General features: G+C 45.2%; 1 protein-coding gene across 2 annotated transcripts; it reads right to left on the bottom strand.

The window, feature by feature from the left end:
• Positions 1–2,828: 2,828 nt before the first annotated feature.
• On the bottom strand, positions 2,829–21,635 carry TLR4 (toll like receptor 4). Of its 2 annotated transcripts, XM_019540652.1 has the most exons (5): positions 21,362–21,447; positions 19,782–19,911; positions 10,604–10,743; positions 10,031–10,197; positions 2,829–5,597 (listed from the first exon to the last, which is right to left on the bottom strand). In XM_019540652.1, the coding sequence occupies exons 3-5, from the start codon at positions 10,739–10,741 to the stop codon at positions 3,338–3,340; spliced, it is 2,565 nt and encodes an 854-aa protein (XP_019396197.1). In that variant the 5' UTR covers positions 10,742–10,743; positions 19,782–19,911; positions 21,362–21,447; the 3' UTR covers positions 2,829–3,337. The 2 variants fall into 2 exon arrangements, with proteins under 2 accessions (XP_019396197.1, XP_019396196.1); XM_019540651.1 differs by lacking the exon at positions 19,782–19,911 and having other exon boundaries at positions 21,362–21,635.
• Positions 21,636–27,458: the final 5,823 nt, after the last annotated feature.

Below are 27,458 nucleotides of genomic sequence, written 5' to 3'. Positions count from 1 at the left end.
AATGAAATAACATGTTTTGATCAACCTCAAATTTCTTTTCTTTGTTTGCTTCACCCAGAAATATATAATACTAAGTTTGAATGAAATTATTTGTTGTTATTTTTCAGTGTAGCCTGTAGATGCAAGAATCAGTTTTTCACACAAGACTCTGGTTGGCCACCTTTCTGTCCCAGGGCAACAAATGCACAATGTTTCTGAGGCCAGACACATGGAGTATCTTCTCCTCGCTGGGCAGAGGATATTTTAGGAGCTGGAGCTGCTCTGTGAGAGACAGGAATATTCTTTACCTTGTCCACAAACCACTTCAGCATGGACAGCAGGTGCTTCTGATTCCAACTTGGAGGCTCTGTGTACCCCTCTCTGGCACAAGTGCTGCATACTTTTGCATTTGCATGGGTAATTTTGGCCCATGGTGGAGACCAGAGCCCATCTAGAGATGTTCATGTCACCAGGTTGTCTCCCTTTGAGCACTGGTGCTCCGCACAGCATCTCCTATTACCCTTTGCAACGGATGCTCACTCCAACCACTAAGGAAACGGCTGCCATCTATACCAGAGCATATTGACCGAGATCTCTGCGGGCCGAAAAATCAACTTGCCACATTCTCAGAAGCCAAACCAGTATGAAAGCTAAGTGACACTAAGTCCAAGTCTGTATGTGTTTGAGAAAACTGGAAGGATAGATCGTGAGGGAGTACTAGGGGACAGAGTAATTTCCTTGCTTGAAGAGAAACAATAATTAAATTAAAAAAAAGAAAAGCCTGAGAACATGTGTTTGACACTGCCCCAGGGCTCTGCAAACACTTGGAAAGGCATAGCCTGTCTCCAGGTCCCAGCTTGTTGGGTTTGGTTTCTGCTTACACCTTCCAAAAGCACTTAGGGTCTTTGCACGTGCTCCCAGCTGGAAGGGGTAGCCTGGAGCAGCTTGTGAATCTGTCTCAGCAAGGGGGATGCTGTGCATTTGAAGTGGAGGAGGATGATGACTGAATGGCTTGTGTTTAAATTGTGTATCTCCAAGCTTCTTATGGGCACAGCCCCAGCTATTCTGTTCAGCTTGTTTCAATAATCAACAAACACTCACTGTCGAAACAACACATCTGTCCTAAACCCTTATTATAATTCCCGGAACCACTTGCAAGCGTTCAGAAACCCATTATTATCATTATAATCAAGAATCTTAGGACACTGCTATTTGTGCCAGAAATACATTCATACAGTGAATTGTTTGTGGAGGAGCCACAGAGCGGGAGGAAGATGCAGCTTCAGTGTCGTTAAATTCAGGAGCAGTAACTCCCACGCCATTTAATTTTTCCCCTTTCATTTTCTAATTTAAATTGTAGCTGCTGAAATTCAGACTAATCTTTACTTTGTCCTCTACTCGCCTTTAGCCTCAGTCCCAGGTACCTTGAGAAATGCCCTTGTTTACTGAACCTTGGAGCCATTTCAATGAGGAGAGCCTCTCCCTGGGCTTCTGGTGCCCGCACCCCAGGGTGAGAAGGCAGGTTTGTTTGGCAAGACCCTGTGCTTAAGGGCTGTCAATCACACCTGATATAAAAGACACAGCACTTTGGAAATTACTGCAACAACACTTAGCAAATACAAAATGAAGACGAACTCGCTACAGAATGTAAATGCAGAGTGGATCCCAGTTTTATTAGTCGTTTACAGTTCCTCCCTTGAAACAAAAGACACCAGAGAGTGAACTCTTTTTTTTTCCAGCAGTGAGTATTCACCCACCACACAAGGAGGAAAAAGGAATCTGGCTTATGCCAGCACAAGCCACAAAGTCTAAAATGATCTCTGAGCAGGCTTTTGCCTCATTCTGTTATCAATTATACTTGGCTGCAATGGAGATTGTCTTGACCTGTGCCCATGGGAGAGAGAGGAGCATCAGGCCTCTCTTCTTGAATAAATAACAGATCTGATTCATGACTGCATTGCTCCTGTTTTACATTAGGATAGTGTCACTGATTTCATTAGGTTGCGCTAGTTTAAAGAAGAGCTGGCTGACTCACTGATTAATCATACCTGAGGCCTTCCAAATAGTTACATAAAAAGGGCAATCTGTTATTTAGCAATACATGCCCCTAAGATCCCTCCCAAACATTTTGTCCAAGAGAGGACGTTTCTCAAGGCAGGGATACACTCAGTTCTCCACTGCATTAACCTATGCACCTCCTCCTTCATTCATTTATTAGAGGCAGAAATTCCACTACATGGCAATACTAAAGGTCAAACCTGTTCCCAATAAACCAAAGGCAAAACTCTCAGGAGTCGGCCCTAATAATTTATCATCAGAACTCTGGAAAACAACAACTTCATCAGTTAAAATGTCTACAGCTCATTTGACCCCGTAGGCAACCAGAACACTTTACAGACACTGGTGTAAGCAGTGATAATCAGAGACTGGCACTTGCTTACCCACGGACTAACTTTGGCCAGAACATACAAGTACCATGAACACACCCAACCCTAAGTCTATGCAAGTAGGGCAGTCCCCGGTGACACCCGCTTAAATAGCCACAGTAGAAAGGCCAGAAACAATTGCAGGAAAGGAATAGTTTGATTTTTAGAGCTGCTGAATGCAAGTGACTTCCATTGGTTTTCAGTGACTCACTGATTTCATTGACCACAAGTTCTCAGGACCAAAGATGGAAAGTATGGTAACAGCACAAGCCACAAAAGAGGGCTTCCAACTTGCAAGTAATTTTGGTTTCTTTCAAAATTTGATTTTGGCCTAAGTCAGACTGAATTCACTCCAAGGCTACCATGCTCTGAATCCCAGCTCCACAGCAGGTAGCATAGAAGTTCAAGACTGTGGAGCTGTGCCACAATTAGAGCTGGGGCTCCTAAGGCTTTTGGCATACCAGCTCAAAAGTATATGGCTTGGAAAATCCAGCATGGCTGGCTGTCTCCCAACAGGGGACTCAGGAGTCCTGGGTCCTTGGCCCCGGGGAAGTCTGCCTAGAGCCAAGCAGCTGCTGGGATCCAGCAGCCAGCTCTGCTTATCTCCACAGCAGCATGGGGAGATCACCCCTGGCTGAAACTCCCCACCTCCAAATGTCGCTGAACCTCCTCATGCATATGCTGGATCCAATGGTTTCACAAGCTGGATCCAGCCTATAAGCTGTAGGTTGCCAACCAACCCCTGCTTTAAAGGGTGCAACAGACCCAACAGCAAGCATTTTGCAGGATTTACCCCTCTCCTCATCCAGTTAAATTCCTCCAACTCCAACAGGGTGCTTGAGGGACATGCCTCCCGCAGAACCAGCACTGTACCACTGACTTTCAGCCAGAACCAGGTGGAGAGAGAAGGAACAGGATGTGGAGAAGCCTGTTCACATTTGTTTGACCTCTTCGTGGGTCCATGTTTTGCCATCTAGCAAGGCAGTCCTCAGCTGCCTCCAGAAGATGTGCTTGCTGATCTCTTTGTCCTTCCACTCCAGGTAGGTGTTCCTCCGCAGGTACCGGGACAGCCCCAGCAGACGCCGCTGCATTGCTTTATCCAATTCCTCCAGAACAATCAGGATGATTCCAGCTTTGCCCTCCACGAACTGCCAGGACTGGGCAATCTCAAACTCAAACTTACACCAGTGGCTCTCTAGGAAGTGGCTGGAGATGACAGCAATGACCTTCCTGCTGCTCAGGAATCCTTCCTGGACAATGTTGGAGATGATGGGCACCCCGGGCTCGAAGTCTCTGTAGTGGAGGCAGAGGCGGAAAGGGGGAACTCCCTCCTCTAAGGTCTTCACTAGCTCCTCTTTAACCCAGTCAACATCTTTGCTGGAGTGGATGACGAAAGCATCGTAGGTGTCTCCCCTCTCAGAGGAATGCTTACACCCACTGAGCAGCACCACCGCATAGTACAGGTGGAAATAGTACTTGTAAATCAGGAACATGATCAGGACAGCAACAAGGGCCATGCTCGCTGAAACAGCCACCAGGGTTATGCTGAGCTGACAGTAGGACAGATCAAAGTTCAGCACGGTCACATTCTTCATGTTAACAGGGCTACTGCAGACCATCCTCTCAGTGTTTTGAAGCAACTGCTCCTGTTTCTTGACCCACTCAAAGAAGCTCAAATGGGAGCAGGAACAATCAAACATGTTGTGAGAGAGGTCCAGGTGGATCAGCTGGTCTGCCAGGTTCTGCAGAGCTGTGTGCATCAGGAATGTTAGCTGGTTGTTGCTGAAATCCAAGACAGTGAGGGCCTGCAGAGGCAGGTAGGTCGTGGTGTCAAGAGTTTTCAACCTGTTGTTGCTAATGTTGAGATTTTGCAGGTTCTGGAGGTCTGCAAATGTGCTTGAAGACACCTGCAACAATTTGCAACTGGAAACATCCAGGGTGCGCAGCTGGGTTAGATTCCTGAAGTTGCTGGCCAGGCTGTTGTCCTTAAAGGAGTTGCCAGCCATCTTGAGCACCTGCAGGGATTCCAGGCCCCAAAAGACACATTCACACAAGATCTGAACACCAGTGTAGGAAATATCAAGGTAGGTGAGATTTGTGAGGGAGCGGAAGAGAGGCATGACACCAAAGTCTTTTAGTATCGAGTGCTGAAAATCCAGGGATAACAGCCCATTCAGGCAACCAAAAGGTTCCTTCAAGCTGATGAAATAATTGAAACTTAGATTCAAATGCTTCAAATTTGGGGCCCCAGCCAAATGAGAGGAGCAGCACCTGGTGAGACTGAGCCGATTCTCACTCAGATCCAGCACCTCTAGGCTAGGCAGATCCTTAAAGCCGTTCAGGAAGTTAGTGAGGTACTTGCTCTTGGTAATCCGGAGCACTCTTAGCTTCCTGAAGAGGGACAGCTTCACTGCGGGAACCTCCTTAAACTTGCAGAGTTTGCATTCCAGGCTTTGTACTTTGGAGAACTCAGGAACCGTTGACACTTGGGCGAGGTAGAGGTCCACGAACCGGATACTGGAGACATTGAGAAGGCACTCGAAGACCGTGTCTGTGTGATTTTGGAACCTTTCGAAGCTGATGAAGACAAACTCCTGCATCTGTACTTGACACAGTCCATCCAGGAGCCCATTCTGAAAGTTCTCCACTCTCCCAATATTACGGTACTCCCCCAGGATGAGTCTATTGACCTGCAAACCAGCAAGACCCTGGAGGCAGTCCTTCATAACTGTGAAATTGTTAAAACAGGCTCTCAAGGACAGCTCCTGGAGCTGAATGCCTTCAAAGGCACCTGGCTGAATGTATTTTATATCATTCAAAGAGAGCACTAATGTGAGATAGGGTCCCTTTCTTTCCTGCAGGACATCCAGCTGTCCTTTGGAGATGTATGAGATCCTATTTGATTGAAGGCTGAGGAATCTGAGGGAGGTCAGGCTAGTGAAATATTTTGGTAGCGTCAAAGAATCTATGTGGTTGTTGGCCACATTCAGCTCCTCCAGGGTATGTAAGTGTCTGATGGGGAGGTCAGCCAGAGAGAATATGTTGGTTTCTACAGCTATCAGTCTTTGCAGGGATGTCAAACCAAAGAAGGCTGATGGACCAAGGTACTGGAGGGGATTTCCAGTCAGAATCAAGGTGGACAGGTTACAAAGATCCTCAAAGGCATAATTTTCAATTGTCTGGAGGCAGCACCTGTTATACAAGAAATAAGAATAACATACATGAAATGTTGTCACTTCCAATATGCATGTACACAGGTGCCAGGGAATTGCAGTGGGCACAGATGCAGGATTATCATGGCAGGTGAAGTTTCCCATATGCAGCATTACCAAACAAGGCAACCATATTGGCACAACAGTATTGAGTCAGAGCAGTGTTATCACCTAGCCCTACATGAGAACACAACATTATCGCCTACAGATGCAGCATTGTCCAATCAGGAAAAAGGAAATCAGCTTAGGGAAAGGACATGAGCATTGACACATAGTAAGCATCGCTCACATCTCACCTCTCCTGCCTAAATCTGGAATTAAATATAGAAGGGTGGGATTTACTACTCTGGTTAGAGTCAGACGTAGCGCAGGCTTCATTAAACATCTCTCAGTCCTCAGCAGCAGCATGCAAGGATGTTCCAAGGTTTCTGCACAATCAAACATGCCTGAAGAACAGACTGGGATTTTAGAAGGCACCTAGGAGATTTGAATACCCAGCTATTCATTTTCATTGGAATGGGGTGCTCAGTTTGGCACTCAGCTTACATTATTTTTAAGGACCCACAGGAATACAGTGGATTTACAAACAAACCAGAGACCTTACATCTGGATTCCTGCATGGAAATTCTGTGGTGCATATGTAAAGGAATCTGCCTGGACTGCACAGCATGATTTGAACCCAAATTCTTCAGTCATTTGATCTAACAGACCAAACCCATTAGCTGAAAACAGTAGCAGACTTAGAAATCCTTTGTGCAAACTCCCCATATTCCCTCAGCATGGGGCTGTATATTTGATCTGAGCACTAAGGGTGCCTATGCACGTGCTCTGATGAGTTCTAATTAGATTAGATTAATTGAGTCTGCTGCAGCGTTCTAATTGGAACACTCCAGCGTGCTGCAATGTCACGTGTATTCTGCATTCCTTGTTTCAAAATGGTGGCGGGGACATTTTAATTAAAACTCGTTGAATGAGCTTTAGATAAAAGCACCCCTGAGGCCATTTTGAAACACAGGATGCTGCATACACATGTTACTGCAATGTTTTAATGAGAGAGGCTGTCCAGGAGCTGCTCTAATTTAAACACCCGGTCCCCACCCCAACCTTGGAGCACATGTATAGACACCAGACTCATGTTTGGCACTACTACAACCAACCAACTTAGGTACACAGTAAAGTTTAAGCCCAGGAACTTGGTCTCTATAACCATAAACTTCTAAAGCTTGGTCTAAAACAGGGATGACCAACCTGTAGCATATGTACAACAAGTGGTATGAGAGCAGCCTCTGTGTATGAAAGGAAAGGAAGGAAACAGGGAACACAGTGGCAGTTAGGGTGGGGGACAAAAAGCAGAACTGCAGATCAAGCAGGGAACAGAAAGGCAGGAAGCAGAAAGCAGACAAGCAGATCACATAGAGAAGACAGGGCAGGGAGCACAGATGCAAAGTGGCAGATTGGCGGTTGGCCATGGGAAGGGAATCAGAAGGGCACTCAGGGAGAGCATGGGGCTTTATAGCATGCTTGCCAAAAATATTGGCCCTCACTAATCTAAAAAATTTTGGCCTAATTTGAGCTGTCCATCTGAAAAACCTCAGCCTACACTTAGGTCTGTATTTAAGCACCTAGTTGAATTTAGGGTATGCCTAAACATGTTCAAAGATTTTGTGGAACTATATCCTCAGTTTTTTCAATTCAAGCAACAGGGGTGTATGTGAAGTCAGGCACATGTATTTAATGAGATATGAAAGTTGAGGTCCTAGTAAGCTAAAGAAAACTGCCCATCTAGGACAGAACATGACCTACAATTCCTAATATCCTAATACAGTGGAGGAAGGGGGCAACCTTTTTTTGGCAGCCATGCCACAAGGTAAGACCTGTCCCCACCCTCAGTGCCACTCCAGTCCCTTTCCTCTCCCTGATCCATTGCTCTGCAGTCTTCTCCTTGCTCTGTGTGCTGCCGTTCTCCCTGCGGGATGTTCTATATGCCACATAAAGCTGCTGCATGTGTCACTTGTGGCACGTGCGCTGCTAATTAGCAACCACTCTCCCAATGGAAAACCAAGGTCAAGCACTCACTCAAACAATGTGAGTTCGCAAGTAATTAGCTTACAGATATGCAAACAACCACTTGTAAACCCGAGCACTGTAGCAATGTATGGGGCAGATACCTGAATTCAGAAGGGAATACAATAGAGACTAGGGCACACCCTGGGCAAATGCAGTCGCTCGACATCTTTGGATGTGCTCTGTCGAAGGACAAAATTCTGCCCAGGGCAGATCTCTCATGCAAGGCCCTTAGGCATCCCCTGTCTCTGTGGCGGGCCAGTAGGGGGCGCTCCTAGGTTGAGCCGCCCACCTCCCTGCGCCCGACCACCTTCCAGGCTCCGAATGCCTCCCTAGGGGTGGCTTATATCCGGCCAACCCCCTCCCTGGAGCACACTCACTAGCCTGGGGGTAACGTAGCTGACACCACCCCGAGAAGGGACTCTCTCAGCCCAGCGTCCTCGGAGAAATACGGGCCTAATAGTCCTACGGGTACTCGACCCAGTACAGGCACTTGGGGCACTTCCCCAAGTCAGGGAGCAAAAAGTAAAGTCTCCCTTAATCTGCAGACCTAAGGGGTCTCTTAGGCATAATTTAGACCCACCCCTCAATAAGTCTCCCACACCGGTCACAAAGGAGAACTTTATTGGTTACAGGGGTAGGGTGAAAGTAGGGTACAAGATTGAGCAATATCCTAGAAATCCTAAAGAGCAAACAGTCTGGCTGAGGTAGCCTTTTGATCACGCATCTGAGTTACTGCCACCTAGATATCTAATCAGATCTCGAGTAGCTTATTCACACGCTTCATCCAGAGGCTGGTGAAATCCCCTCTAGAGTCAGGCCGTTTCTAGCTTGTGAGTTTTGGGGGAGAGAGCCCGTTTCAGATGGTAAAGCTCCTCTGAGTCCCCCGCATGGCTGCTGCTCCCTCTTCCCAGGCAGTCTTAACTTATATAGCCCCTGTGACCTCATTCACCTGGTCCAGTGGAGGCCAGCTCCAGTTGGCTGTTGGCCAACCAATTTGAAATACATCACTCATTGCCGGGCAGACTCCAGCCCACCAGGTAGATGCCCCTCACCCCGGTAGCTGATACCAGTCACGTAGGCAGAGGGAGCAGGTTTCCCCCCTCCCTCAGGAACGTAGCCAGCTCAGGTTACCTAAAGATATAGGGTAAGGGTGTCTCCTCTTCTGGGCCCATCCTCATCAAATGGTCACAGAGCAGAGATTTAATCGCATTGTCACAGGGCAGAGATTTTGGGGCGAAACCAAGGTGGGTTTCTGCCACAGTCTCTATAGTTCAAGGTCCATGTGAGGCTCTAGTGACTTGTACAGCCAAACGTGGGCCCTCTGCCAGTAGACAGAATCCCTTCAGAAGAGGCCATGGTTCAGAAAGGACACGGTCTGAATGGCAGGTTATGACAGACAGGCTCCATGGGTAGGAAATCTGAATTTACCCACACCTACAGAGTGCCATGCATACCAATGCTACCACATATATAATCATTACTATTATTATTCTTCATTGTTCCCATTAGAACTGTAAAATGCAATCTTATTCTGCAAGGGGGACAGCCGTGAGTTGCTGTATTTATTACCTCTAGATGAGGTGCAGGACAAGCATGCTGTATTTACAAGTAGAAAGATGTTCATTTCATTACTGCCAGGCTATAAAACACTACCCAAGAGCCAAGCTAGGACTTCCAATCTTGTGCATCCATCCTATGAGTGGTAACCAACACTTAAGATTCTGTAAGTCCAACAGGGCCTTCACTTCTACCTGCACTTCCTAATGGCCTTTAAATTATGCCTTCAGCCACCCTTTGCCTCCGCTGTGCTGTCAAACACTAGGAGTCACTGACTGGGGCTCAGTAAATAATTCTGTTGATGATGCGCAAGAAAGAAAATCCCATTCACTCCCCCTGAGTTGTCTTTGCAGGGCCAATAGAAGCAAAAAATAGAAAATAAAGAAATGGGATGCTCCCATCAAGCAGATTTACTTAGTAAGAAAGAAAACGTTAATCTAATTTACCTAGTCCACTTTTCAAAACAGAACCAGTTTTTGTGGTGACAGTAATTTAACTTCTCAGCCAAAAGAGAGCATCTAAAAGAATATAGGAGGCCCACCCAGCACCATTTCACCTATGCCAGGCAAAGCTGAAAAACCTGTATTGGTTAAATAGTTTATTCATTGAAAAAGGCAGTTGGGTGGGGGGCAACTGAAATGATTTGCATATTCAAATGTTGTAAATAGTTTTCAGCCAAAAATAAAAAAAAGAATGAAGTTGGAAAAGCTGAAGCACTGCAATCTGACATTTGCAAAATGTAATATGTTTACTACATCTTCCTGAATAGTAATATGAAAGGATCATTACCGAGCAAGATCCAGAAACTTCAATGCAGGGACTGCTGCGAAGTTATTTGAGCCCAGCGATCCCAGTGGATTGAAACTCAGATCTAGGTTCTGGGTGGAAGATGGGATTTCAGTGGGAACCCTGGAGAGGTTCAAATCCATGCATCTGTAAGTCAGGCCAGGAACCACCTACAACATTCACAAACCCAATTCACAAATTAACACGCTTTTCCTCAAAGTGTAAGACAATGATACCATCAGAAAATGACAAGGTAGCCTACCTAACTGCATGGCAAGCACATTCTCCAGCTTCTCTATATGAGCTGCATTTGCTTCGTGTCTTCTGACATCTGCTTCTGCTCTTACAGTAATATTCCTGTCTCCTAAGCTAGTGGCTCAATTCTCTGTAGGCTTCGAAGCCAGAGATTTCATTATCTCTTACTTACATTAAACAAAATTTGGTGATACTTGTTGGGGAAAAAAAAAAAAGAGCAGGCTACAGAAGCACTAGCATGCTAGAGTCACAGGTCCCACAGGCAAAAGAAAGGTCCCCCAGAAAAAAATAAGATGTCACGCTTATGCAGAGATCACGTACCTCCAAGCAGGGATTGAACTTGCCAGCTGCGCACTGTGACAGGAAAGGCATGACCAAAGAGAGCGTGAAGAGTGTTGACGAGGAGCAAACCCTCTCCTGAGCATCTTCCAGATGTGAAAGTCCAGTAGAAATAACCATGACTGAAAATCAAAAAATCTGGCTAAGGAAAACTCCTAAAATGCTGCATCTCATTCTCCCCTCCCCAATGTGTTCCCAAGTACAAATGGAGGCGGCAGGGGAAGTGAAACTGAAAATTAATCAGCTCCAAGATATGCTCGCTGTACAGTGATCTTTTCAGTGACTTGTTAACGAGAAAAAATATATAAATCACGGGAAAGTGTGAAGCCAAGAGGAACCAAAATATCTTCAGAGGACGTCATTTGACTCATACCTCAGCCTTGCTTGGAGTAAACTGAATGAAAACAGAAGATCTCATGGAAACCAGTCATTGCATCAACACTCAGACTTTATGAGGAAAACAGGTCAGAAGTTCCAGTACAGTAACACTGCTATGTTTCAATGAATTAGACGCACCACATGTTTGCACAGCGGTTACCATCAAGTGCTTTGTTTTCCCACACAGACTAGAGAAATACCGTGGTGTTATCTGGTCCCTGTGCCCAGTTTCCAGCTCTAGCAGGCCAGGGATGAGCATGGCACTAAATAAGCGCTGAGTTTTAAAAATGACAATGGGCTGGGAAGTGACATAGTGGCACAATGAACACAGAAGAGCTGTGGCTGCTACAGTGCACAGAATGAAAAGCTACCTTTGCAAGCCATCCCTGCTGCTTTTTCAGGTCCAGTGGGACAAAGCCATGCCCCTTTATCCTCCTGCTGCATGTCCCCAAGATCTTTCATTTCCCCTCCCTCCTGAAATCCTGCACAACACTACAGAAACATTTTGCCCCTAGATACAGCGGCTCTGGCTATGCCAGTAAGGAGGCAATGTAGTTCATTCAGGGGTTGAAAGTTCATCCGTGCTTGGAAAGTTCTGGGTTTGACATTTCCTTCCTATCCTGACACAGTAAATGCTGTCAAGGTACTTTCCACCAACAGATCTCAAAGCAAGTTGCAGATATGAAGCAGCCCTCATAAGTTGTCTATGAGATAGGTAAGTGTTATCCCCACTTCTCCTGAGGCACCCAGAAGTCATGAGAGTGATGGCATATGTATGCTGCTTCTGTGCCATTCAATCCTGCATGCGTCAACTCCGGGATGCCTTGAGGCCAGTGGTTCCCAACCTTTTTTCAGACGGCGGATTGGCAAACATATTTAAATTTAATTTGTGTATTTAAATTTACATATTTAAATTTACATCTTCGCATTTAAATTTAATTGGGGGAGGGTTGCAAAGATTGGATCGGGTTGAGGAACTGCAGCCATGGGCACCGGGGGGCCCTGCAGGGGAGGCGGCTGCGCAGGTGGTGGCACAACCCAGCTGTGGATGCCCAGGAAAAAGCGTCTCCACTGCCTTCCCTAAGAGCAAGCAGCTGAGCTGCCTCCCTACCGTCCACCCTGGGCATTTCCCTGCCTGCATCCCCTCACTCCCAGCCACGGATGGAGCTGGGGGATCCTGCCTGGCCCGGCATGGGCCCTGGTACTTGCTGTGCAGACAGCACCTTGTCAGGCATGGCTATGGTAGCGGGCGTGGGATGGGGAGCACTGGAGCCCAGGGATGCCCAGCTGCCCAGCTATCTTAACCCCGCACATGACTGCCGGCAGCCCGGCAGCCAACCCTTCATGACCTGGTACCGAGCCACAGCCCGGTGATTGGGAACCTCTAATTTAGGCCATAAGCAAGCACACCTAGAGGTGCTCTTAGGCATGCTGTCTCAGGTGTGCTTACTGGAGTGCACTCAGGATGCACATTGTGCTACGTTGCTTCATTTCCAGGCGTGAGTGAGTGGGACGTTGCTAAACAGCAGTGCTACAGGGTGCAGTGCAAACAACCCCTTCCTCATGATGCTACAGTAAGTCAGTGGCAGAGCTGGAAAGAGAGCCCAGGGGTCCAGCCTGAGATGGGTGTGCTCTTCACATGTGCTCTTCCGTATCCTGTATCATGCAATTATAAGATACATCCCTTGCTGAAAACCTGCCACTCCTGTGCTTTGGATGAGAGAAGACAGACAGAGAATAGTTCTTCTACCTTGAGCAATGACCGTCAAACAGTTTCTGGGCTTTTCCCTTCACCATGACAGCAAGACCTTCCAAGCCATTGCGCTACAATCTGAATGAAATGCAGATGAGATTTCAGAAGGAGTAAATGTCCTCAGTTGATAAAGCATTTACATGGTTTACTGGGCTGCAGTTTTGCAATATTCCATGTAGAAGCAAGGGGCTGCAAATTACAGAGCAGCGGCTTGTGAACAAAACCACTGCAGACATCTTGCTTAATTGGACAACAGAAAAGCATAAATAAGAAACACAGGGGAAGACCTGTTGCATATTGAAGAGGACACAATCAACCCTCAGCCCAAATAAAGATGGGAAGAAGTGTCTAAACCAGAGCCATCAGATTTGGGCACACAGTGGAGCTGTAGCAAGGCCAAAGAAGCAGGGAGTTAGAGCAGAGCAGGAGACGCATGGTAATAGTTGTGTGCCCACTCTCAGTGTTGCGTGAAATCTAAACAGGGCAAATGTAACTCTCACTGTAATGGGGCCTTGGTTCAGCTTCTCTCAGCTGAGTCCTCACCCCCACTTTTAGCTCATTGTCATTTAATTATTTGTTCATACCCACTATTTTAGCTTTATGGCAATATTATATATAGTCTTACATGAGCCTGGCAGGGGAAGCAGCGTGACCATGTAGGCAAGCTCCCCAGGGCAGGTGATTGTCTCTGATATGTCCTCCATAGGAGGTCTATATTGAGCAGATTCTTTTTGGTTTTGGGTGGTGGAACCAGAGCATGCTCCATCCACTCCATGCATTGACCTGGTATTACAGTGCTTCCAGGACCAGTGCAAAAAAAACAGAAAAAAAAACAAAAAAACCCAACTATTTCTGGGCAACCCTTTGTAGCCTACAGGGATAGAAATCCTTTCATGAAAGTAGAATTCCTCTAGTGAGCCTCCTTTTTTCTATGCAGTAGCCACCCCTGCTAGAGCATCAGTATCCACATCTTGCTAGGTCTGTGTATTTGCACATAGTAAGCACCATTATTTTGGAAGCCACCTATGCCTGTGTGGTTTCTACGTATAATTAATGTTGGTAACAAGGATGGGATCCTAATTCGGGAGTATGATGGAACATGGCATAACTATAGAGGCCTAAAAGTGAAACTATAAAAATGCAGATTGCAACACTGGGGCAATGAGTCACCTTCTATTGTAGAAGGAAAGCGGTTTAAAAGGCCTGGGCCTTTGGGGAAATTAAACTTCTACCATATTTCAGCAGAGGACTACTGAGGGCCTGGAACAGTCCATAATCGCTTGTGATAGCAGTGCTGAAAAAGAGGTGGTAGTGTTAGCGAGCTAAAATCTATAACCTGCTCCACAGCCAACAGCTTCTGTCCTATTCAACCAGGCAAGATTGTGTAAGCTCCACAGAATCCCGTCCCCAAAGTCGATAGGGATCACTGAGCATTTCATCTTTTACAGATGGAATCCAAGGGATAATGAAACAGTGGCTGAATATGTGACTGGATTAAGACATTAACAGAACATTGATGGTTTAAAGAGTTTAACTAATGTGTAAGGGGTCCAGTTAGGTATTAAGTCTGTAAACAGAAGCAACCTAAAAATGGCTATTGACTGAAGCTAATTTGACACTTAAACATGCCCTAGAGATCACTGTTTCAATAGAAACTACTACTAAAGAGGCCAGGGAGTTGTAAAGGCATCATGAAATCCATGCAAAATATAAACTGGGAGTCCAAGAGAAAGCACAGCATGCAGCACACTGAAAGACTGTGGTCTCTTCGCAGGAAATTGTCTCAGCATGCAAAAGATTGCTGAGCAAACTAGAAACTGGACATATACCAGAAACATGCAGGTGAGCACAGATGCACCACCATCATCTCACAAGGACAATACCAAATAATTTTAAGTCATCTGGTCAATGTGGAGTCCAGCAAGAAATCTGTAACATCTCTTCCACTCTTTAATATTGAAGAGTGATCCTCAACCTTTCTTGTACTGGAACCCATTTTTAAACTTTGACAGCCAGTCCTGATCCAGGACCCCTCACTCCCAACCCACTGCACCCGCCCCCAGGTCCCAGTCCCGCAGTGTGATTATTCTTGGATTATCCTCTAATGATTTTTTTTTTAATAGAAAGAGTACTCAAAATAAAGCTTGATTTTGGACCTGTTGGTTCTGTAAATTTCCTGAAACCACTTTAAAAATCAAGTTGCAAAAAAACCCCTCAGAGTTTCTAAAAACTTACAAAGGGGAAATCCAGAGGGGAATATACAATTATAAACATGGTAAACCTGTATGTTGTAAAGCCAGGAGGTCATGCATTATCTAGTAAAGGATGGCTAAGAGAGATTTAGTTGGACTAAAGAAGTGTGAAGTCTCTTCAAGCCTTCAAAAATACTATGACCTCTAGTCCAAAATAAAATTCAGTTGAACTTTTGGACAAGAGACCTAATGTTTGCTGGAACCATGACACATACAGAAGCAAAAGCTTGTGCTCAAAGAGGGAGCAAGTCCTAAACTTTGGGCATGTTGCAAAAGGTATTGGATGAGCTTTGCAAAGACAGAGACAGAACAGCAAAGCAGCTCTTACAAAATGCTGGAATTATATTTAGGGTTAACTGTAGTGAATGAAACACCCACATACTGGCAGTGATAAAAACAAATGCGGGTGTCCACATCCATGATGATTCCAAGGTCACAATTCACCCAGTACTTCATGGAGATCAATATCCTTTGCCAAGAATGGAGGATATATTTGCTTCATTAGTGGGTGCTAAGCATTTCTCCAAGCCTGGCTGCAAATGGAGATTGAAGATTGTGAGAAGACACAGCTTGTGATTTACACAAAAAAGATCTTATTTCAATATAACAGATTAGTGTTTGGAATAACATCTGTTCCCACCATTTGGCAATGGTCCATGGACCAGATACTACAGGGCATTCCTGGAACTCAGTGTTATTTGAGTGATATACTGTGGTGGGAGCTAGCAAGGAAGAACACCTTGAGAACCTGCAAAAAGTACTTGTGAAAGTCTCTGAGTACAGTTTGAGTGCAAATAAGGGAAAACGTAAATTTTTCAAAGAAGCAGTTGCATATGGAGGCTGTCATATCGACAAAGGATGTGTATGAACCACAAGAAAAAGAAGATATCCTTAAGGAAACTAAACTCAAAATGTGTCACAATGACTGTCCTACTTGCAGACATTCAATTAGAAATGGATGGCAATAACTAACATAGCCTCTATGCAATATCACTTGAATGAACAGCTACAATGGACAGAAATAGTGTTAACCCACACAGAGCACCCAGGCTTGTGATGCAGCCAAAAATCTAATATTATCTGAAAGGGCCCTGACACACTACAGTGCACCTGTGCCTGTAAAGTTAGCTTATGACACTTCCCCATATGGAATAGGTGCAGTAATTTCACACTTCATGGAAGATCATAGCAAAGGGCCTATTGCCTTTGTTTCTAGATCTCTTCCCTTTGTAGAATGGAACTATACACAAATTGATAGAGAAGCTCTGAGTTTAGTCCAGGATGTTAAGAAGTTTCACCAATATCTGTATGAAGAATGATTTACTCTTGTTACAGATCATTAAACTACAAGCTTCCATTTTTTTTTTTAAACCAGAAAAACAGCACTAGCAATGGCTGCAGTGCAAATACAGCAGTATTCTTAGGCACTTGGTGTTACAATATTGAGTTCAAAAGGTTCAGTCAGCAGGCAAAAGCAAATTGCTTGTCATGCCTGTCATTGAAAGTGGGAGATAAGCATCATGGAACAAGAGACAGTCGATATGTTCTATATGGCACAAACTGTGAACCCTTGCCAGAGACAAATGCCATGGCACAACACAAAACTGAAACGATCCAGTGCAGCTATAGTGGCTGACATTACAATGGGTTTATGCACATAAACAACCATGCCCAGCTTTTTTGCATGAAAACAATGGGTAAGCATATATCAAGGTTACCTAGTATAGCACCAGAATGATTATTCTGACAAAGCTGAATTCATATACGTCCCAAGAATTATGCAAAAGCTATCTGGGTATTGTAAAATGAATGTCATGGCCAGGACCCAGCAAATGAAATATGAGAGGGGAAATAACAAAACAGCCTTATAGATGTCAGCAAAAGTAGCAAATACCGACTGTGCTCTTTTGCAAACTTGGGGACACTGAACTATGCCATGGCAACAAATCTACATAGACTATCCTGGCCCACTGATGAAGCACATGTTTTTGATTGCCATAGATTTATATGGCCTGAGGTATACTGAATGAATTTAACTGATACAAAGCACTAGCAGTGGGTCATGATTCTTGTTTTCTGGGACAAAAGTTCTATTACAGCAAGAAAGCAACAGACCAGCAGCACACAAATGCACCCAGGCTTATATAGTTGTATGTATTTAGTGATCACTGTTATTTAGAACATTACTGTGGCCATGTGGTTACTACCTACTGTTAATGTTGCAAAGAAAGCAAGGATGTCACACCCCGGCACTGAGCAAAAGATGGGATGGATGCTTAAACATATAATCATGAGACTGCCTGCCTTGCTTTAGTACTGACTTCTGTACTCAGCTCTCTGGATAAGCATGCATATGAATGCTTCCCAGAGCCCCTCTTCTGTCTACCCATTTCAGCTTTAGCAGCCAACTTCTCAGGCTCTTCCACTCACCCCTAAACACGTGAGCTGATGATACGGAGAGAAGTACACAAAGAGCCTCTGACAGGGAAATAGAACTGCGTCAAAAAAGAGAAGTAACCCAGAAAAAGGATGACAGTCATGGAATAGGAAGTGCCATAGCAAACTAGCTGTAGTGTTGGGGCGGGGGTGAGGTCCTGTGACAAGGCGAGGAAAAAGTAAGCTAAGGCCTTATCTCCTTGGGAAGGCTGTACCAGTTCTAAAGGCTTTTTATAGGAAAGACTCCTCAGCCATGTTCTTATTGTGATAGAAGAGTAGCTTTTCCGATATATCTTAAACCTTTCCCTGTGTGACATTAACTAAACTGAACCAACTCAATGTATGCCTGTTAGATATGATATCTATTACATTGCACACAATCACTCCATGTGTCACCACTCTTGTTCCAAAAAAAACAGTGCTTTATTTCACTTTACCTTCATCCACTTACAAAAGTAGATTTGGACTTAAGGTAAGGTGCACGTAGAAAGAGCAATATCCATTTCTGAACAATTCCATGACTGGATAATCTGATTGGAAAAGAAAAGAAAAGAAAAAGGAAGAAATTACTATGGGGAATGGTATAAGAATGGTAGCAGCTCCAGTTTCATCCAAGAAGCATCACCTAAAGGAGCGGCTTATTCCAAACAGTGTAAACCCGCTGCTTCACTGTTCAGGTATCCAAATCCTACAGCACTGACCTCTCAGCTCATACAGGGGGCTGAGATAGAAGGAGAGATTCTGGTGGTAGCATATTTCTTGATAAAAGGATACGAACACATTCTGAATTTACACTATGCACTTTGAATTCAACTTCACAATCCCAGCACTAAGCAACCTGCCACATTTATGACCAACTGCCCTCCTTCATTCCTCTTAGCCAAAAAAGACAAGAAAAAGTGATGAGCGGTTTCCAGATCAAACCTTTGCGATGACACATAAACAAGGTGCACCCACTTAAGGTGACATTGTGCAGAACAGTGTAGCTAGTGGGGAAAATAAGGCCTTAGGAAAGGTAACGCCGTAACTACGGGGCATATAAAGGAGCATTTGGAAAGAATCGTGCTTGCAAACGTCTGCACACCACACTGAACATTCAATGCTTCTGTCCTCTCCTGACTTCTGGACATGTCTTGTTTGTGGATGTGCTCCGGGGTGTCAGCGTCATGCTAAATTCTAGTGTGTGCATTAAATTCTTGTTGGTAACCTAAACGTTACAAAAAACCAATTCATTCATTTATGGACAACACGGGCATTGACAAACACACACCTACATTAAAAGAACAAGATCAAGTGGAACAGCCTTAGAGATCTGCTCAGCAGGGAACATACCCACCATTTTTCCAGCGTCTAAGTAAACACTTAGCACTTTTTGCCTGGATTATAGCACCTTTCAAGACTTTTAGCAGGGATAAGTGCTTTTGAAGCATCACGTTTGGAAGTCAGGAGACTTAATCCCAGCTCTGGCTGAGAATCATTGGGTGACCTTGAACAAGTCATTTAGTCACACTGCACCTCAAATTTTCCCCACAATTAATGCAGATAGTAATACTTCCCTAACTCACAGTGGTAGCTGGGAGGCTTAATCTTAATTAATGGTTTTAAGGCACCATCTCAAAGATCATCAGGACAAAAGACAACATATTATTGTACTTATTAACAAAATAATCCTTAGCGCCCCAGTGAATGGGAAACAAATGCTACAGAAGGAGCTGGCATCAAGCAGCATTAAACTTGAATTCTCTTTCATATCACATTGCTTTGAGGATTGGCAACCTAAATTTGCCTTTTCTTGCAGTAGCCTGTTATTTGTACAGGCCTGTATGATGGGAAGAGAGAAAACTTAAGTGTGCATAAAAGGAATTACATGATACGTTTGCCCAGTATAGCAGGGGGCAGGATTCGAAGAGCCAGGAGATCCCTGCCAAGGTCCTGTGGCTAGCTTGAGGTAGCACTCACCAAGTGGAGGAAAGATTATTAAATGCTGCATGACAAAGAGTGATGGGATAAAACTGAGGAAGGGAAATATAAGTTCGATATCAGTAATACCCCAAAGCCAGCCTGTTTTTGGTTCTTTTTCCCAAGGGATATAATGGAAGCATTTAGAGCTAGACTGGCCACAGCCCTGGATGTCAGGCTTCAGGACAACACCTTGCACTGGCAGGAAGTGATGCTAGTGATTTAAGTAATTGGGTCTTTCTCTTTCCCTTCTCTGCTTTCTAGGAGTCTCCCTTAGGCAACAGTGAATTCCACTGAAGCATTAAGACACCAAGTCAATGAGGGCACGTGGATACTAGAGACATTTGTCATAGCCAGATGTGATCCAGGGTCAGGTCCATACCTTGTCCAATTTATTCAGTTAAAGCAGCTTGTATGATACATCACAGATGATGGAGGGGTGGAAAGTTCCTCAAGGAGGAGGTATTCCAGTTCCATTTGTGATAGGGCAGGTGCAAAGACCCTTTAACTGCCTGTACAGGGAGGGCAGAGATGAAGCTTTCAGATAAGTTTCAATACCCCAAGCAACAGAAAAGAAGGCAGATAGCACACATAAAAAGCTATAATCCCTGTGGACAATAAATACTGAGGCAACATGAGGCTATGGGATGTGGTAGGCTAACGCCATTGGGTAACACACAAGTGGTAAGTTCATGATGACAACATTTCCAAAGATGCAAATGGGAGCTGTTAACTGAAGATTTCCCAGTCTCCATCTCTCCGTTACCAAAGGTTCCCATGCTCAAACTCAGCCACCCTTTGCTCTGTGAGCAGTCCTATGAACATCGATGGCGTTAGCCACAGAGGAAGGATCCTAATCCAACATTTCATTCCCTATTCTCAGTGGGTTCAGCATTGTAGCTTTAGGTACTACACAGTGAGTAAGCCATTAACAGGGAAGATGAAACTAGGAGAAGACTGGGCAAGATTCTTGGGTCACCCCACTGTTCCTGAAGTACCACAAAATTTAAAGGTCCACTCCCCAACACCCACAACCCCTTCGCCCATTTGTAATTCTAGTGAGGTGGAGATGCGTTTGTTTCATGAGAAAGCATGTCTGTGAAGGATTTTCAGCTCCCCAGTTCTTTATCAACAAGATTACCATTATTTCAGGTGACCTGGATCCCCCCAAACTCAATAAAAGACATCACTTCATTTCCTTCCCTCACTGGAACCTCCCTTGGTGAGTTGAAATCCGCAGCCTCAAACTGTTCATTGTTGGTATTGTCTGATACGTCTCCCCAGAACAACTCCATGACTTCCCACCACCATGGCCCATCTCACCAAGTACCTTCCTCCTCTTCTGGGACGAGCAAGCTTCACATTTCATTGGGAGTTAAACCGTACCACAGATATACAGATACATACCATGCACTGGAGAGCTGGGCCAACTACTGACCCAGCCCTTTTATGAGTGCTTGAGTCAAAGGAGCCTTTCTCCTCCCTTTTCTATTGCTCCATGTTGTAAATAGCATTTATCATGTCACCCCTGGACCAGCACAGAAGAAAGATCACATTGCAGCTCCATCAAGGGGTCACTAGGACATTGGCCATTCACTGCAGTGCAAGCAAGCTAAGGCTTTAACGGCAGAGTGCTCCCCCTGTGTTCCTCCTGGCATAGGTGGGGAATGGAATCAGTGAATTAGCCCTTTTCTTGATCTCTGCCAACTACCATAGTCCTTTGAAAGAGTTCCCATCCACTGATGGAGAGCTGACTCTCCTAGACTCTAACCTCCCATTTATGAACTACTACGCCTTGGGTCTGATGGGCCCTAGGGTACTTCTAACACCTCTTCCAACCTAGCAGTCCCTGTAGGTTGGGTGGTTGTGTAGAAAGAAGCTTTACTGAAGCACAGATTTACTCCACAATCCTGCAGATTAATTAAAAACCAAGAGGGCCCCAGGAAAAAGGAAATGCTATACCTGAGCATCGCAGTCCAAAAGGAATCCTATGGAACTGGAGACAATTATTCAGCTGTTTCTTGGCAAGGGTGTTTTTCATCCAAAATAACTCTCTGCTGATCAAGAAAGGATCCCATGAGGCTCAAAGCTAAGAAGAGAGACTCAGGGCATCTCCCAGGAAGAAAGCACCAATTTCTCCAAAAGGGCTTTAAATACTGCTGGACATAGGGCATTTGAATGCTTCTTTGCTCTGCTTGGATATGTCCAGGCTACCAGCTGTGTCCCTCAGATTAAACCTTTGCTGGCTCTGCTTTTGTTTCAGTTCAGCTGTGATGGTGCAATCACCTCTTTGATCAGTTCTGCTATTTCTTCCCCATGCCTGTGTAACTAGGGGACTGGAAATGCTGAGTCAGGTTCTGATTTCTCTACTCCAGGGGTGGAGGCTCAGACTCCATTTCCACTTCTGTTTCCTCTTTGGCTTTTATGTTGGCTTGCTCATTACTTCACAGCAGTACCAAGACATCACCATTCACCGACTAACCATGCTCTGCCTCTCTTCCTGTTGGCTAGATTTCCACCCAGTCCTACATGTACAATGATAGTGGGTTGTCCTGGTCTTGTATATTTAATTCATGACAGTGCATTCAGATAGGCTCATTGTGCACTGGTCAATTAAACGCATCTGCATCTCCCTTCCTGTCTGCTGGAGGCACTCCAGATTTCCCTGGCCACTACACCCATTGCCAAAATCAACCCAGCGCTCCCTCTGCAAAAGTCCCAGGATGAACAGAAAGCAACTAGTAGGAATGCAAAGCATGTCCTGCAAATGTCCTGCTGATACTCTTACTGAAAAAGCAAACCTCAGATTTCATTATCAGTTAAACAGTGCCACAGATATATTGATACATAAAAGCTAATATACGAGTGTCTCTTCTTAACACTCTCCACACCATTCCCTCCAGCTACTGCTAGCCCTGTGTGATTTTGCACTATAAATGCCCATTACCACACCACTTCTACTTCCCCCACAGGTTCCAGTCCGTTGGAAGCTAGAATTATAATTAAGCATTTCCATTATTTCTCTTTCCTGCTCCTTTTCACTTCCTTTTCCCCTTCCTTCCCTATGAGTGACTCCACACAATTCAGCTATCTCATCAATACAGGTCTCTCAAAAGCCATAGGGCCACCTCTGGACTTATCCCACAAAGAGGTCCTTATTAGGGGTATGCAAAGCTTTGGTCTGTGATTCTATTCAGAGAAGATCTGGCCCAATCTGGAGGCCAAATGACCAAATTGAAATCGAATCGGGAAAAGGAAAAAAACACTGAATTAATTCAGAAAGAATTCAGAAATTTGGAGATTCTGAAGGTAGTCTTTCAGGGGAACAGAAACTGAAAAGAGGGGAGAAAAGACTGACATCTCTAGCTGGACAGTGACTGTGATGTTTTCCTGAGCCCCCTTCCAATCACAGTGCTCTGGGGGAGGGATGTAGAAACAGCATATAAGCCTCTGTCTTCAGGCTTTCTGTCCTTTTGTGAGCTGTTTCTGCCTGAGCAACCGTGTCTGAAAGGTCCTGGACTGGCTTGGCTTCCTACCTAGCTTCGAAAGTTTCCTGATATATTTCTCTATTTAGTTGCTTTACTAAAAGATACCAAATTAACCCCAAAAACCTTGCCTTCCAGTGCCTTAAACCAACACCCCTAGCACCTGACTGGAAGGAGGCAGGGCCCTGGGGACACCTAAGCTGGGGCTGGGGCTGGGGCTGGCAGTGAGAGTTCTCTGGAAGCTGCTGGAGAAGAAGCTCCTGCAGGAGAGGAAAGAAGGGCTCTGTCACAGTTTGGCTGCCTGAGATGCTGCTGGTGCTCCTGTGCTGCAGTGTACTGCTTACCTGTTATTATTTAAAGTGGTGGACTGAGCTGAGGCTTTAGGGGAGGAGGAGACCTCACTGGGGCACACTACCGTGTCAGGTAGAGGCCTCAGCGCCAGTGAAGGTGCACCTTAACACACACACAGTGTAACGCATCACAAGTTTTGCTTGTCAGCAGTCTGAGATGCAGTTTCCCATAAACCCCTGCATCTATCTCCTTGAAACCTGGCAGGCGTCATGGCCTCAGCAGGAGCTAGCAAGCCTGCAGTTTTCACCCTGCTGTGCCTTAACTCACACATGGGACATGAGTTTTGCTTGTCAGCAGCATGAGGTACAGTTTCCCAGAAACCCCTGCACCTCTCTCCTTGAAACTTGGCAAGCTTCATGCCCCCAGAAGGGGCTACCATTCTTGCTGTTTTCATCCAAATCTGCCTTCACACCCACACACAGCATGATTTTAACTTTCACCAGTTTGAGGTGCAGTTTCCCAGAAATCCCTGCACCTATCTCCTTTAAGCTTGGCAGACTTCATGCTCTCAGAAGGAGCTATCATCTCTACAATTTTTAGCTGTGAATCAACCAAAACATGACAAAGTTATAGATATTTTAGTGACTCCCCATTATAGTCTATGGTCAAAACTCTCCGAATCGGCACCGAATCTTCCAAAGCTGATTTAGCCAAATTGATTCAGGACAGTGATCCAGATCTCCAAATTGAATCACTGTCCTCCAAATTGGCCAAATCCCAATCCAAATTGAATACTTCCCTATTCACACAGGCCTAGTCCTTATGTCCCATGCTGGGAGGGAGCTGTCTCCTCTATCACAGTAAGGGAAGGCTTTAACTCTACTGTGCCGTTCTGACTGGTTCACCATCTGTTGCAACCCTGACCGTAACATCTTAACATCAGTACAAGAGTAAGGAAGGAAGTTGAGTGATGTAGAGCAAAGTCCATGCAGCTTCCCTGAACTGTGGTACAAAACATGCACACGCAGAGCAGGCAGTGAAAAGAGACACAAGGCAGACACATCAACACAGAAAAAAAAACATCCTCCACACGGCACCTTCCTTCAGACTACCCGCTGCACAGCCCACTGTTGGGAAAGCCCCAGCCCCTCAAAAATTCATAAACTATGCTTCAGCCCTCAAGTCTAGAGATCATCATCAGATATCGATATCGTTTCAGAGCATGCAAGCCCCCTAGTGGCTGCATTAAACCCAGCCCCAAGCCACACAGAATTAAATGGCACTTTTTGTGAACGATCCTTAGCAGTTTTACATTTTCTTCCAGCCTGGGGTCCCAGGGCACTTTGCAAACATTAACTCTTGTGACACCCCTTCTGAGGTAGGCATTTTTTCCCAGCTGGCAGTGGCAAAGAGGGACTAAGTGATTTACCATACCACCCTGTGAGCTAGTGGCAGAATTGGCAAAAGCCCTAATTATGAACCCACTGTTTTAAGCAATAAAGCACCCTCACTTGAAGAGCCAGGATCACAGCCCAGGAGCCCTGCTTCACAGACCCACCCCTTCTGCTCAAAGTACAAGCCAAAGTCCAAGATCCATCATCAGTCCTGACTATGCCCTTTGCTGGGAATTACTGGAAGGAGTTGCATTTAGAGGAGTGCAGTTAATCTCTGCCCCCCTCCTCTCTACAGCATTATGCCTTGCATCCATGGGATGCTGAATGGTGTGATAGGAAAACAGAGTGAAGGTATCTTTAACCCATCCGTCTTTCTATTATAGCAAGTGATCCATTATCCCAAGCTCAGCAAGGAGCAGGACTCTGCAAACAGCACCCCGAAGACCGGGGGAAAAAATGTGGGTGGAAAATGAAGAAGGGCTGATTGCAGCAAAGATGCTCCACCTGGTTGCAGCAAGAATAAGGGCCCTTGCAAGAGAAATTCATTCTATCCATACAACTAATAACTATGGTGCTTTGGAGGAGTAAAGAAGGCAGCCTGTTAGATATTTCATGTTCTTCTGAGCTGTATTTCTGCTCTAAGCTTCACTTCACATGGGCAGTGAAACTAGGCTGAACCCAAGCATGTGTTTATTAGGCAAGTGTCTAGAGAGCAGCAAGAGTCAGGATCCTGTTGTGCAAAGCATTGCACAGGCACAATGACTCAGCTGGTTTAAAGGTCCCCACCTCCCCAAACTGATGGGTTTCCAGAAACTGGGGAAGAAGGTGAAAAGCCACCCGCATCTTTGGGAAGGACAAGGACACCCAAAGTGCAAGGTCTATCAGATGTACTTTGCTATTTCCCATCCACCACTGGAGATTCAAAAGGACAACAAAGGGTATCTCTCTGAAGGATGCAGGATGGCGGAACAGGGTAAGTATAGAAGAGCAGCCACAGATTGCCAGGGACGCAGGGTGCCCCTAGACATGATCACTCCTTGCTCCTCACCCCTTCTTTCAGGGTAAGAGATCCACTCAGAATCTCATACCATCCCCTGTCCAGCCATAATGCTGTTATATCTCGATGTACCTCAAACCCAAGCATCGAGCCTTTGCCTGCAGAGCCAGCCCTATCACGAGAACTCCTGGGCAACCCCCACTCCACCCGACTTCAGTCAGATGGCCATGCCTGAGTATGCCTAAGAAACCCTGGCACCTCCATTGCTGCTGACAGTATATACAATTAGGAAGACTCCCTGCAGCAGACCTGGCTGCCTCTTTTCTACTGTTGAAGCCTAAGGCTCTCTCATTAGCTCAAGAAAAGCCACAGAATGAAGTTACCAAATGATATGTCCTACCCCCTCCCCAAATCCAGTCCCAAGGGAACCAGAAACACAGAGGAAGGTGCCAGGGAAAAAGGTCTACCAGATACCTTCCATGGCCATCAGCCTAGATATTTGACTATAGTGAACAAAAGTTGGTTACATCTGTGCAAAAGGACAGTAAAGGTGCCTAGGTCAATTCCGGTAGATGTGTCTGGGGTATGGTTGCATAAATTCAGTGGGAGTCAATGGCTCAAGATGGGCCAGTCTGAGCAGACCAACCAACCTGAGAATACCTACGCCAGGCCTCTCTGATCTGCTGCCAATGTTGCCAAAAGTAGTCACTATTGTGCCTCATTTTTTCATAACCAACCATGCAGACCCAGGACCTGACCTCCAGAAGCACTGAGGACTCAAACTTCTACTGAAGTCCATGGGGAAGCAACAACATGCAAGAATATGAGACACTCCAAAACCAAAGTAATATGCTCAGCGCAAAAACACAAAGTAGTGGAGCTTAACACTTCTGAATATCAGGCGTCTGGGTGGGTAAGTATGAAGTTGCGCACCAAAAAGCCACTTCAAGAAAACATACAGAAGACTGTTTCCACAACGATGGCTTCCAGCCAAACACATGAGAAATCAGCCTGGAAAAATGCAAAAAATACAGGCTCTGAGAAGGCACTGGCAGTTTTTCCATTGACTTAACTGGAACCAGAATTCTCCTTGTTACCAAAAAGCATCCTTCATTAACAAGGACCAGTCCTTTGTCACCCCAATCAGTCTTTGGCAAAACAAAATCCCTCCAGAAATCTTTCTAAAGATCTTGGATAGCTCTCTGGTGAGTGAGCAGAATGTAGATTTGCAGATGTTCAAGCTATTAGTTAAGAACCAATTTTAGTTGCAGATAGAAGATTTTAATTTGACTCTGCTCATAATTCCCCATGTCAGACAGCACAGTGGTTATTACACGACTGGGCACCACAGTGGTTTTTTCTTTGATACTAAGATGAGAATGGTTGTATTTTTTTGTCAGCAAGCAGCGGCAATCTTCCGGTGACAATTAGCCTTTCTAATGACTATAATAAAATATGATAGGTTTACTTTGTAGAAGTTTGTGATTGGTACACTGGTCCTCCTGGAGGATGTCTCCAAGACCTGCCACACACACACACATGCCAACCCACAGCTCTTTGTCAAAACTTTGATGGTGCAGAGGTCCAAATCACAGAGACCATGGCTAGTGAAAGCCCAATAGCGCCACCTTTGAGTCTCAAGTATTTTGAGGAGTCGTCGTTTATCTCTGCCTAAAAACAACATTTTTAAGAAATGGGAGGGGAATCCCACTCAATTCCACCTATTCAGTGCCAAATGTTAAAAACAACACTTAAAGGAAAAAGAAAAAGAAAACTTTAGAATGCTTTTCCTCCCCTTAACCCATTCAAATAAAGCTAAGATGACTTACTACTCTAAAAATAATCTCCAAACTAGGCATATACGTAGTCTACAGTGAGAAATGCATCTTTAC

Source organism: Crocodylus porosus, unplaced genomic scaffold (assembly GCF_001723895.1).
Source record: "Crocodylus porosus isolate Cpor-Errol unplaced genomic scaffold, CroPor_comp1, whole genome shotgun sequence".
Taxonomy (NCBI): domain Eukaryota; kingdom Metazoa; phylum Chordata; order Crocodylia; family Crocodylidae; genus Crocodylus; species Crocodylus porosus.
The sequence above is the reverse complement of the archived record's forward strand: the minus strand, read 5'-3'. Positions and strand labels throughout refer to the sequence as shown.